The 15,216-nt window shown below is 38.2% G+C and overlaps 2 protein-coding genes across 6 annotated transcripts in view; one reads left to right on the forward strand and one right to left on the reverse strand.

Annotated features, from left to right (window-relative positions):
• Positions 1 to 15,216, forward strand: part of LOC109559368 (ceruloplasmin) — a 60,137-nt gene that overhangs the window by 38,975 nt on the left and 5,946 nt on the right. Inside the window, exons 16-19 of one of the 2 annotated variants that reach the window (XM_019961056.2) lie at positions 870 to 1,086; positions 1,744 to 1,883; positions 2,957 to 3,119; positions 7,984 to 8,387. In XM_019961056.2, the coding sequence (XP_019816615.2) occupies positions 870 to 1,086; positions 1,744 to 1,883; positions 2,957 to 3,119; positions 7,984 to 8,000 (537 nt within the window). In that variant the 3' untranslated portion in view covers positions 8,001 to 8,387. Of the gene's footprint in view, positions 1 to 869; positions 1,087 to 1,743; positions 1,884 to 2,956; positions 3,120 to 7,983; positions 8,388 to 15,216 lie in introns of those variants that run through there. The other variant, XM_019961047.2, reaches the window with a different exon arrangement.
• HPS3 (HPS3 biogenesis of lysosomal organelles complex 2 subunit 1) overlaps positions 9,675 to 15,216 on the reverse strand; it is a 40,934-nt gene continuing 35,392 nt past the window's right edge. The window contains exons 16-17 of one of the 4 annotated variants that reach the window (XR_002180758.2): positions 14,698 to 14,792; positions 9,675 to 10,360 (exon numbers count right to left, since the gene is read on the reverse strand). Coding sequence is in view for 1 of the 4 variants with exons in the window: in XM_019961077.2 (XP_019816636.2) it covers positions 10,233 to 10,360; positions 14,698 to 14,788 (219 nt within the window). In the remaining 3 variants the exon portion in view is untranslated. Of the gene's footprint in view, positions 10,361 to 14,697; positions 14,793 to 15,216 lie in introns of those variants that run through there. The other 3 variants (XM_019961077.2, XR_002180760.2, XR_002180759.2) reach the window with 3 other exon arrangements.

The following is a 15,216-nucleotide window of genomic DNA, read 5'->3' on the forward strand; positions in this document are numbered from 1 at the left end:
ATATAGAATATCTAACTCTTACCCTTGGCTCACCTAAGCAATTTGCTCACCAACACAGAGCTCTGTCCATTCCTTCTTATCTGCACAGATCAGGTGCTATTAATTTTCCTCAACTACTGCAGTGGCCTCCTGGTCTCCAGTCTTTTCCCCATCCAAGCCTTCCTTCACTCTACCACTAGGATCACTGGTTTAAAATGTAAATATACTGCCACTCCATGTTCAATTTTTCAATGGCTACTTATGACCCACAAGACAAAATCTAAAATGCCTAACATAGTACAGCTCAAAGGCCATTTAAGATCAAATCTGCATTACTGAAGCCCAGTCAAACCAAACTTCTTGTAGTTTGAGTCCATTACAATCTTCCCCATGTTCATTATCATTTTATGTACCTCCACTGCAGAAAGTGGGCCATTTCTTCTATTCATCTGTTTTCCCTACTAGATTGAGTTCCTGAAGGCAGGGGATTTGTTTCCTGTCTGGCTTTTAATGACTGGCATAGTGCCTAGGTTATGGAATAGGCAAACGAGCACTGTTCATTTGGGGTTGTATTCAACTGCTGCTCATTACTTGAGCCAATATTTGGCCTTTGCAACACATTTCTGTTACTTGCACCATCAACCACACAACCTACCCATGACTCACCCTTGTTCCAATTTACTCCAAGTGGAAAGTTACTGACTTGACTGAACCACACTGGGCAAAGTCTATTAGTTATATCAGTCTCTGACTTAAGTAGTAGATTTACTACTTCAAGTAGTACTTACTTTAAGTTCTACTTAAAATCCTGAGGTCACGGGGGATAAGGTCCCAGTTCTCTGAAATCCCAACCTGTATCTCAAAACAACTAAGTTTTTGCTTGGTTTCAGGATCTCTTTAGTGGATTAATTGGCCCACTGATTGTTTGTCGGAAGCACTATTTGAAAGTATTCAATCCCATAAAGAAACTGGAATTTTCCCTTCTGTTTCTTGTTTTTGATGAGAATGAATCTTGGTACTTAGATGACAATATCAAAACATACTCTGATCACCCTGAGAAAGTAGACAAAGCCAATGAGGAATTCATGGAAAGCAATAAAATGCATGGTATGGTACATTATTCTAAAACTTACTTTTTCGCTTTTCTTCTTTCAAATAAAATTACTTGGGAAACTATTCATTTGTTTTATTTTATAATAAACCATTTCTGCCACACTTGCATGTGAAAGAATTCTATTCAAAGCAAAAACGGGGCTATATTAAAAATCATCAATCAACTTCTCTCGCAACTCCAAAGTCTCACTCCTTCTTAAACTCAAACCTAAGAAGACTTTTGGTGCTAAGTGACTAGAAAAGCAGTGTGGTGTTATTGATCTTAAAGTACCCATTTCCCTTATCTGTAGTGAAATAAGTTCTATTACATAAAAAAAGATCCCATATATTAACCAAATGGGGTTTCCCAAGTGGCACTAGTGGTAAACAATCCACCTGCCAATGTAGAAGACGTAAGAGACTTGGGTTTGATCCCTGGGTCATGAAGATCCCCTGGAGGAGGGCATGGCAACCCACTTCAGTATTCCCGCCTGGAGAATCCTATGGACAGAGGAGCCTGGCAGGCTATGGTCCATAGGGTTGCAAAGAGTTGGACATGACTGAAGCAACTTAGCACAGCACAGCACATTAACCTCAAAAACCTCTTTTCTGTGAAATAGCTGTTGGTTTTAAATATCCTGGAAGGCAATAAAAACGTGTATTTTTCCCCAGCTATTAATGGAAGAATGTTTGGGAACCTGCAAGGCCTCACGATGCATGTGGGAGATGAAGTCAACTGGTATCTGATGGGAATGGGCAATGAAGTAGACTTGCACTCGGTACATTTCCATGGCCACAGCTTCCAATACCAGGTAAGGGCCAACCACAGTCGTTATTCCTGCTCTATTTGAAAATGCTTTAATGCAAATGAAGGCTATATTTCCTCAGACTTAAGAAAAGTTTAAGGTTTCAACAGACAAATTATTTTCAAAGAGTGTGGCACACAGCTATTTCAATTGGCATTCCCAACCTTTGTTACACCTTGGGCTTTCCCTTGGATTTAGTTTTTACTGGCTTTTCTTAGAGTTCTGCTCACATATCTATGGAAGGTATTGGAATAGAATCATTAGCAGAGCGGGTAGGAATGTTCACGTAATGAAGGATTAGAGAGTAGAAACAACAGACTTTATTATAACCTTTGCCTGTTCTAAGTTCTGGATTGTAAATAGCCTGAAATGAACAAGATCAGCAGTTTGGTGTCCAACAATTGATTGGTTCCCAGGTCTCAATCCCACTTTGACTTCTCACCTAGCACTGGTTTCAGCAGGAATATACAATCCTTTTGGAAATGCTTTTGTCTTACCTTTGAGTTAATGTAGAAAATTCAGAAGCTACCACAAAGCACAGTACAGAACCATTTTATTACCACTTTTTGTTTTATTCCTTAGCAGACTTTCAGTTCCATCCCTGTAGAAATCCCAAGTACTCTGTCAAGACTCTACCTGAACTGCTCCCAGTCTTGGCTTCTCCACTGGCCTCCTTTCCTACTCCCCTCACTACCCACCAGTCTTAAAGTTTCACAGACAGTCAGCTCATCTAGGATAGGTTTAGCAAGAGTGATATTAAGACTGAAATGAGGTCATGGCTAAATTCCCTTGTGTAACTCCAGTGCTCTGATAAAAAGACAGAACAGTGAGGTGTTACTGACTGCTGAATTCACTTTTATCACATCTTTCCTTCACATCCATTTATTGGTCCATTGTGCCAAGGGTTTAGCAAAGATCACATATCTTTGTATTACGCACAGAAATACGCTGGGTCTCTTTCTTTTTTTAATGGATTTAGTCATTTTTCTAATATCCCTGAATTGGCCAATGAAAGATTATTTGAATGAACTCTCGTATAATAAAGATTATATACAATATTGGTCATTTTTCTAATTAAGCACAGGGGCGTTTATACTTCTGATGTATTTGACCTCTTCCCTGGGACATACCAAACCGTAGAAATGACTCCAAAAACACCTGGAATCTGGTTACTCCACTGCCATGTGACCGACCACATTCATGCCGGAATGGAAACTACTTACACCGTTCTACCAAACGAAGGTGAGTATTCACTTAGTGATTCTAGAAGGCATATGTCATGAATATAATTAAGATGCACAATTTCGTCTGTATACTTGCTCCCAAATGAAACATTTGTGAATTTGCTACCCTGATTTCTTCTTTCTCTACCTCCAAGCAGGATTCTTTTTTTTTTTTTTTTTACTGTTAAATGCTGTGGGACACTGCTTATCTTCTGATAGCTGGTACTGATACAGCACCAATAGTTTCTTGAGTAATACAAATTGACACCAATTTGATGCAGTGTAATCCACAGTCCTAAAACTGACATGTGTAAGAGAGTAGTTGTGATTTAACAAAAGGCACATTTAAAATTTAATGTCTTTTTAAATAGAAAACATTCACTTTTTTTTCTAGGTAGTAACTGGTACAGGAAAAAGCCCCCCACCAACCTCATATAACAAATATAATTTCAAATAGTCAATCAGGCAGAACAGAGTCTTTCTGTGCTTCTGTGGGAAGGGGAGGCATTACTGATTATTGTTTGACAATGACTGTCTTAGTCCATTCAGGCTAAGTTTTGTTGTAACAAAAACCAGTTAACAAAACTCAGTCCACCAGTTAACAAAACTCAGTCCATTTTGTTGTAACAAAATACCAGACTGGGTAGCTTATACACTGTTGTGTCTGGTAGCTTATACATTGTTGTTCAGTCGCCCAGTTGTGTCCGACTCTGCAATCCCATGGACTGCAGCATGCCAAACCTCCCTGTCCCTCAGCATCTCCCAGAGTTTGCCCAAGTTTGCCCAAGTTCATGTTACAAAAATTTATTTTCACCGTTCTGGAGTCTGTTAACCCGAGATCAGGGTGTCAACACAGCTGTGTGAGGGTCCTTTTCTGGGTTAAAGATTCACTATATCTTCAAATGGCAGAAGGGACAAGCTAGCTCTCTAAGGGCATCTTTTATAAGGGCACTATTCCCATTCACCAGGGCTCCAACCTCATGACCTAACCACTTCCCAAAGACTTTATCATCTTGGGCATTAGGCTTTCAACATATGAATGGGTGGGGGGAGGATACACAAATATTAGACCATAGCAATGATCCAGGAAAAAAAAATGTAAATTCCCTGCTCTGCCCATCCCAGCAAGAACAATCCCTCCTGTGTAAGCACATGCATACAATAAAATCACAGAAAAACAAATAGCCCTTTGACAGCTAAACACTAAATACCAAAGAAATGTGTTACATAAAGAGTAAATTCCTGCTACCGACAAGGGATCAATGTCCAAAATATACAAATAGTTCATACAGCTTAATATCAAAAACCAAACAACCCAATCCAAAAAATGGGCAGAAGATCTAAATAGACATTTCTCCAAAGAAGATATACAGCCAGCCAACAAGCACATGAAAAGATGCTCGATATCACTAATTATTAGAGAAGTGCAAAACAAAACTATAATGAGACATCACCTCATACCAGTCAGAATGGCCATCATCAAAAAAATCCTCAAATAATAAATGCTGGAGAGGGTGTGGATAAAAAGGAACTATCCTACATTTTTTATGGGAATCTAAATTGGTGCAGGTGCTATGGAGAACAGTATGGAGGTTCCTTGAAAAACTAAAATAGAGCTACCACATGACCCTGTAATTCCACTCCTGGGCATATATCCATAGAAAACCATGATCCAGAAGGTTACATGCACCCCAGTGTTCACTGTAGCACTGTTTACAATAGCCAAGACATGGAACCAACCTAAATGTCCATTGACAGAGGAATGGATAAAGAAGATGTGGTATATACACACACACGGGAATATTACTCAGCCATAAAAAAGAAATAATCTCATTTAAAGCAACATGGATGGACCTAGAGATAATCATATTAAGTCAGAGAAAGACAAATATCATGGTATCACTTATGTGTGGAATATAAAAAAATGATACAAATGAACTTAAAAAACAGAAACAGACCCATAGACATAGAAAACAAATTTATGGTTACCAAAGGGGACGTGAGGGGGCAGGAGATAAATTAGGAGTTTGGGATTAACATATACACAATACTATATACAAAATATGTAAACAAGGACCTATTATATAGCAGAGGTCCTATACTGTACTTAATATAAAAACCCATCATGGAAAAGAATCTGAAAAAAATATATACGTATATATATATCTGAATCACTTTGCTACTCACCTAAAATTAAATATTTTTCCACTTTAAAAGTTGAGATTAGAAAAAAGGAAAATTCCTGCTTTATGGTTGCAGGCTTTGGTGTTTCCTGAGTCTTCTGAGTTCAAAACTGTTGGAATTGGCAACAGCAAATCCAATGAGGGGAAATGATGTAGAGAAAACAACTCCTTGTACTTCCCCATCAAACTGGCATAAAAGTGAACACATAAATGAAAGAAAATATAGAAGTAAATATATTTCAAATACTAAAAATCACTGAAAGATTACTCACTGGTATAAATGAAGTTTTCTGTTCCTGTTCCTACACAAAGACCTCATTATATGAAAAACTATTTCCATTAAAACCCTTTATTACAAAGTGTGGTACTGAGAGCATCAGAACACCAAAGATCCAGACAAATACCACTGCATGTAATGCCAGTAACTGCTGAACAGGGCAGAGTCAGAGATGAGAAAGAAAACCTTTCTTTAGACGGTTTAAAGAAAATTAGCACACATGGAAACCACAGGAAAGGATGACCCTGTTTAGGGAAATAATCCAGAGTGAAGGAATACCGAGGCAGGCATTCTGGAAATTCAAGTATGCAAATGCCTGATATGCAGAGAAAGCTGCTATAGGCTAAGTCTACACAACAGAGACAAGGAAGAGAGTCCTCTTGTAGGATAAGCCCAGGAGGAGACGAGGGAGGTGACTTTGCTTGGTTAGGAAAAGGGAAACTGTTTTAAAAAGTCCTGCTAAAAACTGTGGAACAAACAGCAAATGTGAAGGCAAAACATGAGTTGGAAAAAAAGATTAAAGAGAAATTTGGCTTTTCAAAGATTGAAAGAAGCACTTATGAACAAAAAAGATAGTTTGAATTATTCACAGAAAAATGGGGAGCCACATTTGTCAGTCTGAATTATCTTTAAATGAAAGTCTGATAAAGCTTTGGCCAAGTCTACCTTGATTCTAAATCTTAGGAGAATTTCAGCCTCCCATGACACAGACAAGGGAGAAAATCAAGTTATAGTGAAATTTTTCAGTAATATGCACGGGGAGACAGACAATTTCCTCCACAAGGAAAAAATATCATTGGAAAAGAACTGTGGATATCCTGTCATGCTTAAAGTAATGCCTCATTTCCTCTACCCGAAGAAACATAATAAAGACCTCCCCTAATAAATACAAACAGTACTTTGTTTAAACTGACACTGCCACAACAGCCAGATAACCTCTCGAAGCTGTCTGAGGAGAAAAGCTTATTTGGTTTTAAGTTCCTGATACACAGGGAGTGTATATTCTGTACTTCTAGGAGATGCCCAAATCCAGTTCAGTGCTCTGCATGGCAAATATCTAACCACATACTAACTCAATAAAAAGGAATTTTTGACTTTTTTGGACACCATGTCAGACTTACAGAAAAGTTGCAAGGGCAGTACAAAAAAAATCCCTGTATATTTTTAACCCAGATTCCCCAAATGTTAAGTTTGCCCAGCATCATCTATTTTCTCATCCTTTCTCCTATCTCCCTAACCACAAAGACTACAGATACTATACATACATATACTCCTATTTCCTGAAAACAAGACAGTTCTTATCAACACAGTATACCTACCAAAATCAGGACCCTTTTCGCATTTCCTCAATTATTCTACTCATGTTCCTCATAGAAAAAGAAATTCCTATTCATGTGCTATGTTTGGCTGACATGTCTTCTTGTCTCCTTGGTCTAGAGCAGTTCCTTGGTCTTTGCCTTTTACCACTTTGACATTTTTAAAAAATACAGGGCAGTCACTTTGTAGAATGTCCTTCAGTTTTGGTTTGTCTAAGTTTTCTTGGACTTCCCACGTGGCTCGGTGGTAAAGAGTACACCTGCAATGCAGGAGATGCAGGTTCAATCCCTGGGTTGGGAAGATCCCCTAGAGAAGGAAATGGCAACCCACTCCAGTATTCCTGCCTGGAGAATCCCATGGACAGAGGAGGTTGGCGGGCTACAGTCCATGGGGTCGCAAAGGGTCAGGCAAGACTCAGCGACTAAACGACAAGGTTTCCTCATGATCAGATTCAGGTTATTCATTGTGTTTTTCTCAGCACGTCATGAGACACAAGATGCTGATCTGCTCAGTTACTGGTTGTGTTCATTTTGAGCATTTGATTAAGGACACGTCTGCCAGGTTTCTCTACTATAAAGTGACTATTTTTCCCTTTATAATTAATAAGGTTCTTATGGGAAGGAAAGTTAATTTTTCTTTCAATAAAGCAGTACTAGAATGAGAGGCAGAGAAGGCAACGGCACCCCACTCCAGTACTCTTGCCTGGAAAATCCCATGGACGGAGGAGCCTGGTAGGCTGCAGTCCATGGGATTGCTAGGAGTCAGACACGACTGAGCGACTTCACTTTCACTTTAATGCATTGGAGAAGGAAACGGCAACCCCACTCCAGTATTCTTGCCTGGAGAATCCCAGGGACGGGGAGCCTGGTGGGCTGCTGTCTATGGGGTCGCACAGTCGGGACACGACTGAAGCGACTTAGCAGCAGCAGCAGAATGAGAGGTGCGTTTTAAACATATAAAGAGCAGAAAAATATAAATGAATCAAGAATAATTAAACAACATAACCTTTAAAAATTGGAATACACTTAAAGCACCATGTGCTAATCTTTTTAACTGCATGATATACGCTCTTTTTAATAATGGTCTTAAAATTTCTTTTTCTATAGAGATCAAGTCTGGATGAAAGAAATAAATTGGTGATAAGTGGAAAAAAAAGAAAAAACAATGATTTGTAACAATGTATGTGAAAGTGTTGAATAGAAGGCTTACTTTGGAATGGCTATACCCGTTAAAAAAAAAGACTGAAAATACACGTTGTACATTTGTGCAGAAAACTGTCACACTGTTTCATATCTAAAGATCAATAGACTGTATTTTGACACAACTGACTCGAATACATCTGGTAATATAACTGATTAATATAAGTGATTCATATCACCACCATTAGGTAGGGCTTTACAAAACTGTATTACAAAAAAAATCTATGACTAGATGTTGTCCTGGACAGTCCTTAAAGGATCACTATTAAAGATTCAATGATTTCAATAAAAATAAATAAGATTCAATGAAATGTTTCCAAAATTTGGCTTCTCATTAATCCTTCTAATGTACTACTGACTTCATTCCTAATGGACCAGTGGAGAGAGGGGCATAGATGTAGAGGAAGTAAAATAAAAAATCAAACAAGACAAAATAAAATAATAAAATTTCAAAACAGTGAGACCAACATTGAACTTCTAATCTACAAAACTATAAGATAATTTTGTGTTGTTTTAAGCCACTAAGCTTGTGATGATTTGTTACAGCAGCCATAAAAAATCAATAAGATACTCTTCTAAGATGTGCCATTTATTTCATGTCATGCGTGCTAAGTTGCTTTAGTTGTGTCTAACTCTTTGCGACCCTGTGGACTGTAGCCCATCAGGCTGCTCTGTCCATGGGTTTTCCCAGGCAAGAATACTGGAGTGGATTGCCATTTCCTTCTCCAGAGGATCTTCTCGACCCAGGGATTGAACCAGCATCTCTTAGGTCTCTTGCATTGGCAAGTGGGTTCTTTACCACTAGAAGCTATTATATATCAATTATATATCTGGGAAGCTATTATATATCAATGATACCTAAATAAAGCTGTTAAAGGAGTTTCCCTGGTGGCTCAGAAGTTAAAGAATATGCCTGCAATGTAGAAGAGTTGGGTTAGATCCCTGGGTCAGGAAGATCCCCTGGAGAAGGGAATGACTACCCACTCCAGTATTCTTGACTGGACAATTCCATGGACAGAGGAACCTGGTGGGTTACAGTCCATGGAGTCGCAAAAGTTGGACACAAATGAACAACTAACACTTTCAAAGCTGTTAAAATTTTTTATTTTTTTTAGTTAAAAATTTTTTTAAATAAAATAAAACAAGATTTAAAATGTCTTAAAAATAAAATATTTATTTAAACATTTAAAAATAAAATGTTCCCTATCTGAATTTTGTGAACCCTTGAAGTCAAAAGGATGTTAATCTGGAACTGGAAAAAGACAGAGTTGAGAAATAATCTATAAATTAAATTCTGGTAAAAACAAACACTGCCATCATGAGAAAAGTTTTCATAATATAGTTGTAGAAACACCAAGTGAGTAGCATTTTCGCCCAGTCTTAACTAAAGTCAAGCACACAATCAGTGAGCTGAACTTGGACTCAAAATTGTTTAATAAGAAGCTAAAAAAAGAAGACACAGGTCTTTATATTTCTTTATTTTTCACATACACTCTAGCTAAAAGAGCAAGAGTACACATCAACAAAAAATGGAAACAAAACTTTGACTGAAAGACATGCATTCAACAAATTACAGAAGTAGCCAGACAAGAAGAAAGTCAGCTTTGTAAACTTTTATTTCATTTGATTCAGAGAAACTCAGCATGAGCTTTGAAAGTAACAAGAAAATAAAGTTTGATATCTTTTACTGTGGGAAAACAATAAAATCTTTCTCAAGGAAAATTATTGTTTTTTAAAAGTGACACAGTAGAAAAATCTGGAAAAATCAAGAAGGTTGAGTTCTGGACTGCTTGGAATGACATTCTTTTGAATACACTTACAAACTGTTTTGTGTTCCTGGGACGAAAAAGACTGTCGTGGCTCCAACCACAGTAAACTGACGTTTCTTGGTATAAAAGTCAGCCTCTACCTTTAAAAATATATGCTTTCCTTGAGGGAATTCCAATGTCTTGTAGCTTTTTTTACATTCTGGACAATTAAATGGACTCAGGTCATAAATTATGAAATTAGTAATAACACTGAGGTAAGTAGACTGAAAGCATTTGCAGTATATGTACATATTCAATATAAAATCCTTTATATATATAGTTTATATGGCATTCAGCTTTTCAAGATTCAGTGTCATGTGCCATTGTGGTACACTTCAAACGATACTTTCAAGTCAATGATTTCTTTCGACTGCAGTAAAGAAGATACGGCAAGAAAAACGCTGCAGTGCCATCTTCTGGGAGGACGTTTAAGAAATCCCTTAGTTCTAGTTCCACAGCAACAACTGACAGTGTTTCTGTTTGTAAGAAAGAATATCTGAGTTAGACCTGAGATTCTGCCTTTCACCCAACTCTCTTACCACTCAACCAGTGAGAAGCTAATTCAGGTGGCAAAATGTTATAACTATGGTAAGAGAGAGGGAAAAAAAACAGTCTTTTAAATCTAAAAATGCTTTACAGTTCTAACAATTTACTCTCTCTAGAATCATTTATAGGAAAATACAATCAACTGAACACTGTTTTTAATGTTAAGACTATACTGCAGCTCCTTTATAGACTGTCTGCGTGGCGCTAGTGGTAAAGAACCTGTCTGCCAGTGCAGGAGACTCAAGAGACATGGGTTCGATCCCTGGGTTGGGAAGATCCGCTGGAGTAGGAAATGGCAACCCACCACACTATTCTTGCCTGGGAAATTCCATGGACAGAGGAGCCTGGCGGGCTACAGTCCATGGGGTCACAAAGAGTCAGACACGACTAAGCATGCATGCATGCACACACGCGTACGTACACACGCGAACACACACACACACACACACGGCATTAACTGTTAGATGAAAGTGAAAGTGAAAGTCAAGCTGCTCAGTTGTGTCCCACTCTTTGTTACCTCATGGACTATAGCCTACCAGGCTCCTTTGTCCATGGAATTTTCCAGGCAAGAGTACTGGAGTGGGTTGCCATTTCCTTCTCCTGGGGATTGTGCCCACCCAGGGATCGAACCCAGGTCTCCCGCATTGTGGGTAGGAACTTTACCGTTTGAGCTATGTGGGAAGCCCTAACTGTTAGATGCCATTTTCCTAAATCTGTTCCTCTCTATTGGGATTTTCATGTTAATAAGCATAAATCTGTTTTCAAGACTATTTACTTTTTTTCTCAAACTGCAAAATGTGTTATAATGAATATTAAATATTAAGGAAATTGGTAAACATTTTTACAAAGCTAACTAATTTTACGACTCTATTTTTCTTGATACACGCCCTCTGCTGGGAAGAAAAGGGAATGACATTTAAGAACAATGTTTCTAAACCTTCTGCAGTGCCATTCTCTGTTTGATTTTTATATGCCTACCACTTATCCTATTTGCAGAGTAACTGAAATATAAAAATTTCTGCTCAGGTATGTGTGGGTCCATTCAAAGCCAGCTGTCCAATATACACAAGCTAAATCACCCCTTACACAAAGGAATGACATGCTCTTGTTGCTAAAAAGTTAGTGAATGGTATGACAGGAACATGTGAAAAAGATCCCTGGCTCTGGAATCAAGGCAGACTTGGGCAGGGATCACTCTTCGACTTACGCCCTGGGTGACTTTGAGAAGGTCACACTCCTGAGTCTCAGATTCCTCATCTATCATGCAGTGGTACCACCTACTAGCTTCCGGAGTCCTTAGAGAATTATTTTAAAGACAATGATGCAATCTGACATACTGGCATGAAATAGAATCTTAATAAACAATTACTAACTTGCAAAACTCATGAATTATCAACACTTTCCTATTAAACTAGTTGATTTGGTCTAAATGTGGAACCTGTAAGAATAACCTACATATATAAAAACTGATTTGGGAACCACTGTAATTATAGAGCCAACATAAATCTTGCCACTGCCCTATTCTCCTCTTCTGCCAATTAGTGAGGGGCTTATGCAGGTTAGGACTTCCCGGGTGGCTCAGATGGTAAAGAATCAGCCTGCAGTACAGGAGACCTGGGTTCGATCCCTGGGTTGGGAAGATTCCCCTGGAGGATGGCATGGCAACCCACTCCAGTATTTTTTGGGGGGCTTCCCTGGTGGCTCAGACGGTAAAGTGTCTGCCTACAATGCGAGAGACCCAGGTTTGATCCCTGGGTCGGGAAGATCCCCTGGAGAAGGAAATGGCACCCCACTCCAGTACTCTTGCCTGGAAAATCCCATGGACTGATAAGCCTGGTAGGCTACATCCATGGGGTCACAAAGAGCTGGACACGACTGAGCGACTTCACTTTTCACTTCACTTATACAGGTTACAAGAACAAGGTCAATATCATAAATCCGTACAGTACTTTAAATCCTCCAGTGTGTCTAGAAAATGTGTGTTGAATGTTGAAAATGGTTCTCTCTGGCTAGTAGAATTTAAAATGACTTTTTAAACTTCATAGTTTACTACAGTGCTAGAACTTTTACTAAGAAGTACAGTTCACTGACTCAAAAATAGTAATAAGTATTTCCTTGAAACAAATTAAGCCAATCACTAACCCCATTTTTAGTGGCTCTGTTTTAGTGCAATGGTTCTCAACAACTACAGTTTTGCCCCACCCCCAGGGACATCTGGTAATGGCTGGAGACATTTCTATTTCACCTGGGCAAGTGTTACTGGTATTTAGTGGGTAGAGGCCAGGGATGCTGGTAACATCCTAAAATGCACAGGAGATACCTACACACAAATTATCTGGTCCAAGATGTCAGTACTGACAAGGCTGAGAAATGCTGCATTAGAAAGCAAGAAATCCAAGCTAAGTATATTGGTGGTGGTTTATTATATTAAACTTTATATATCTATATTACATTTATATTAAACATTTATTATATTATATTAATAATAGTATATTATTAATATATAAATCCATGATCTCCATCTCAACCATACCATCTTGCAATTTTTGCCTAGTATTTTACTCCATAGTCAGTCTTGAACTTCTCATTAGTCCCAAGCACTTAAAAAACTGGTTTGCTTCAGGCTTACTCAGTAAGTAGAAGGCTTGGAACTCACCTCCAATTCTAACTCCAATCCTGGTCTCTTCTAGATATACCACAGGTGCCAACATAAAGACAACCCCCTCCTCCCCAGTAAAAATGGACTTGAGGTTATTCAGGTATCTTCCCTTCAAATAAGTATCTAGTTAGAGACTCTTCCTATGGGGAAGCACATTGCTGGCAAGGAAAGTGTAACATGAAAAATGTTAAAACATGATTCCAGCTCTGAAGGTATTACAATCTGATAAAGGTAAATTGCACACAGCACTTAGTTCTGTGAGCCACACATACACTATATGCACATGTGTGTGAACACACACATATTAAAGATACAGAAAAATGAACATGGGGAGGAATGACTATGCGTAAGTTACGGGTAGAGAGTTTGTGAATGTGGATCAGAAAAGGAAGAAGGAAGAGTCTTGCCTAAGATAATGACACTACTGGGGTACGAAGATGTGAGGTATCTGCTCCAGAAAGAGATCCACCAACAAGAATAATCAGCTCAAAATTATGTGATAAATCTGATGCAGATGGGACTGGGCAATCAAACACCTGACACTGCTACCTTCCAAAAATGAAAATATCACACAGACAGATGGGTAGGACAAGTAGCATAAACATTCCTCATCTTCCCAGTCACAAACATACACCTTTAATTAAATGAGGATCTCCAGAAACCACCATCCAATGGCCACTAGCTTTGCCTAACACTCAAAGTCAGTGACCTCAGCTGGAAAATACAATTCCCACACTGTCAACTTCTAATATTTCAGGCACATTGGTATCAATAGAACCATACCTTTGTCATCAAGCCAACCATTAACAAGTGATATTAACACATAAGAGAAGAGAAACAAGACCATATAGCTATCAGTATTTATAAATGACTACAAATTATAAAAATTCAAACAGTAACTACCTTTGCTATACAATACTGTGTAATTTAGAGATACTAAGCTTCTAAATCTTTGAGAAACTTGTCATTCCTCAGTACTTGCTTATAATTACAACTAATAATAAATAATCTTAATTTCCGCATGAAGTAAATTAAGCACCCAGATCATTAAAACAAAATGGACTTGTCTTAATGGCTATTCCGATTCTTAAAATACTGAGGCTGTGAGTTTCTCTATGATAAACTGTTAAGTGTTTGAAAAAATTAACTTAGAGGAATCAGCTCTAGAGCTAAAAGTGAAGTGAAGTGAAGTCTCTCAGTCGTGTCCAAGTCTTTGCGAACCGCATGGACTGTAGCCTACCAGGCTCCTCAGTCCATGGAAACTTCCCAGGCAAGAGTACTGGAGTGGGTTGCCATTTCCTTCTCCAGGGTATCTTCCCGACCCAGGGATCACACCCGGGTCTCGTGCACTGCAGGCAGACGCTTTACCGTCTAAGCCACCAGGGAAGCCCAGGGAAGAGCTAAAAAAGATAAATGAATATCAAATGTGGTGAAAGGGAAGCATATGAACATTAAAGGTAAGCTCTCCAGGTAATTCTCAGACCCTCAAGCTCAGACCCTCTTCACCATACTTGAGAATCACATAAAATACATGAGAAAGCAAGGTTTCAGCAAATTACGGAAATGAAGACTCTCAAATTTATAATCAAGCAAAAAAGATTATTTTACCTTTTAGTGATGATAAGTAAAGTTGATATTTCTCTCCACCACATTTTATTCTCTGACAAAGTTCAGGCAGCAGTTTTTTCCACCACAAAGTCTATCTTGGGAAAAAATGAGTACTTTTAAAGTTTGATGCATTTTATACTCAGATTTCTAACAGGAAGAAAAAGATTGTGCAAGGAAGCACAGGGCAAAAATACATCAACTTGGTTAAGGCAAAGACTTTGTTCAAAGTCTTCTGCTTAAACTATAACATAAGTCAGATTTTTACCTTGAAAATCTTAACAATATGTATACTATACATATATATGTATACCACTATAAAATCAAAAACTCTTCTAATCTTAAAGACCAGATAACCCACAAAAGATTTTCTCATCATTCATTATGTTTTCAAAATCTTCAGATAATAGGGGACTTCGTCTCCAAACAACAGATTTTTAGTGAAGATAACATACCAGGACAATACATGTTAACAGCCTCTAATAGTACTCAAAACATGTAACCTATTAAATATACATGCTC

The sequence above is a fragment of the Bos indicus genome, chromosome 1, assembly GCF_029378745.1.
Source record: "Bos indicus isolate NIAB-ARS_2022 breed Sahiwal x Tharparkar chromosome 1, NIAB-ARS_B.indTharparkar_mat_pri_1.0, whole genome shotgun sequence".
NCBI lineage: Eukaryota > Metazoa > Chordata > Mammalia > Artiodactyla > Bovidae > Bos > Bos indicus.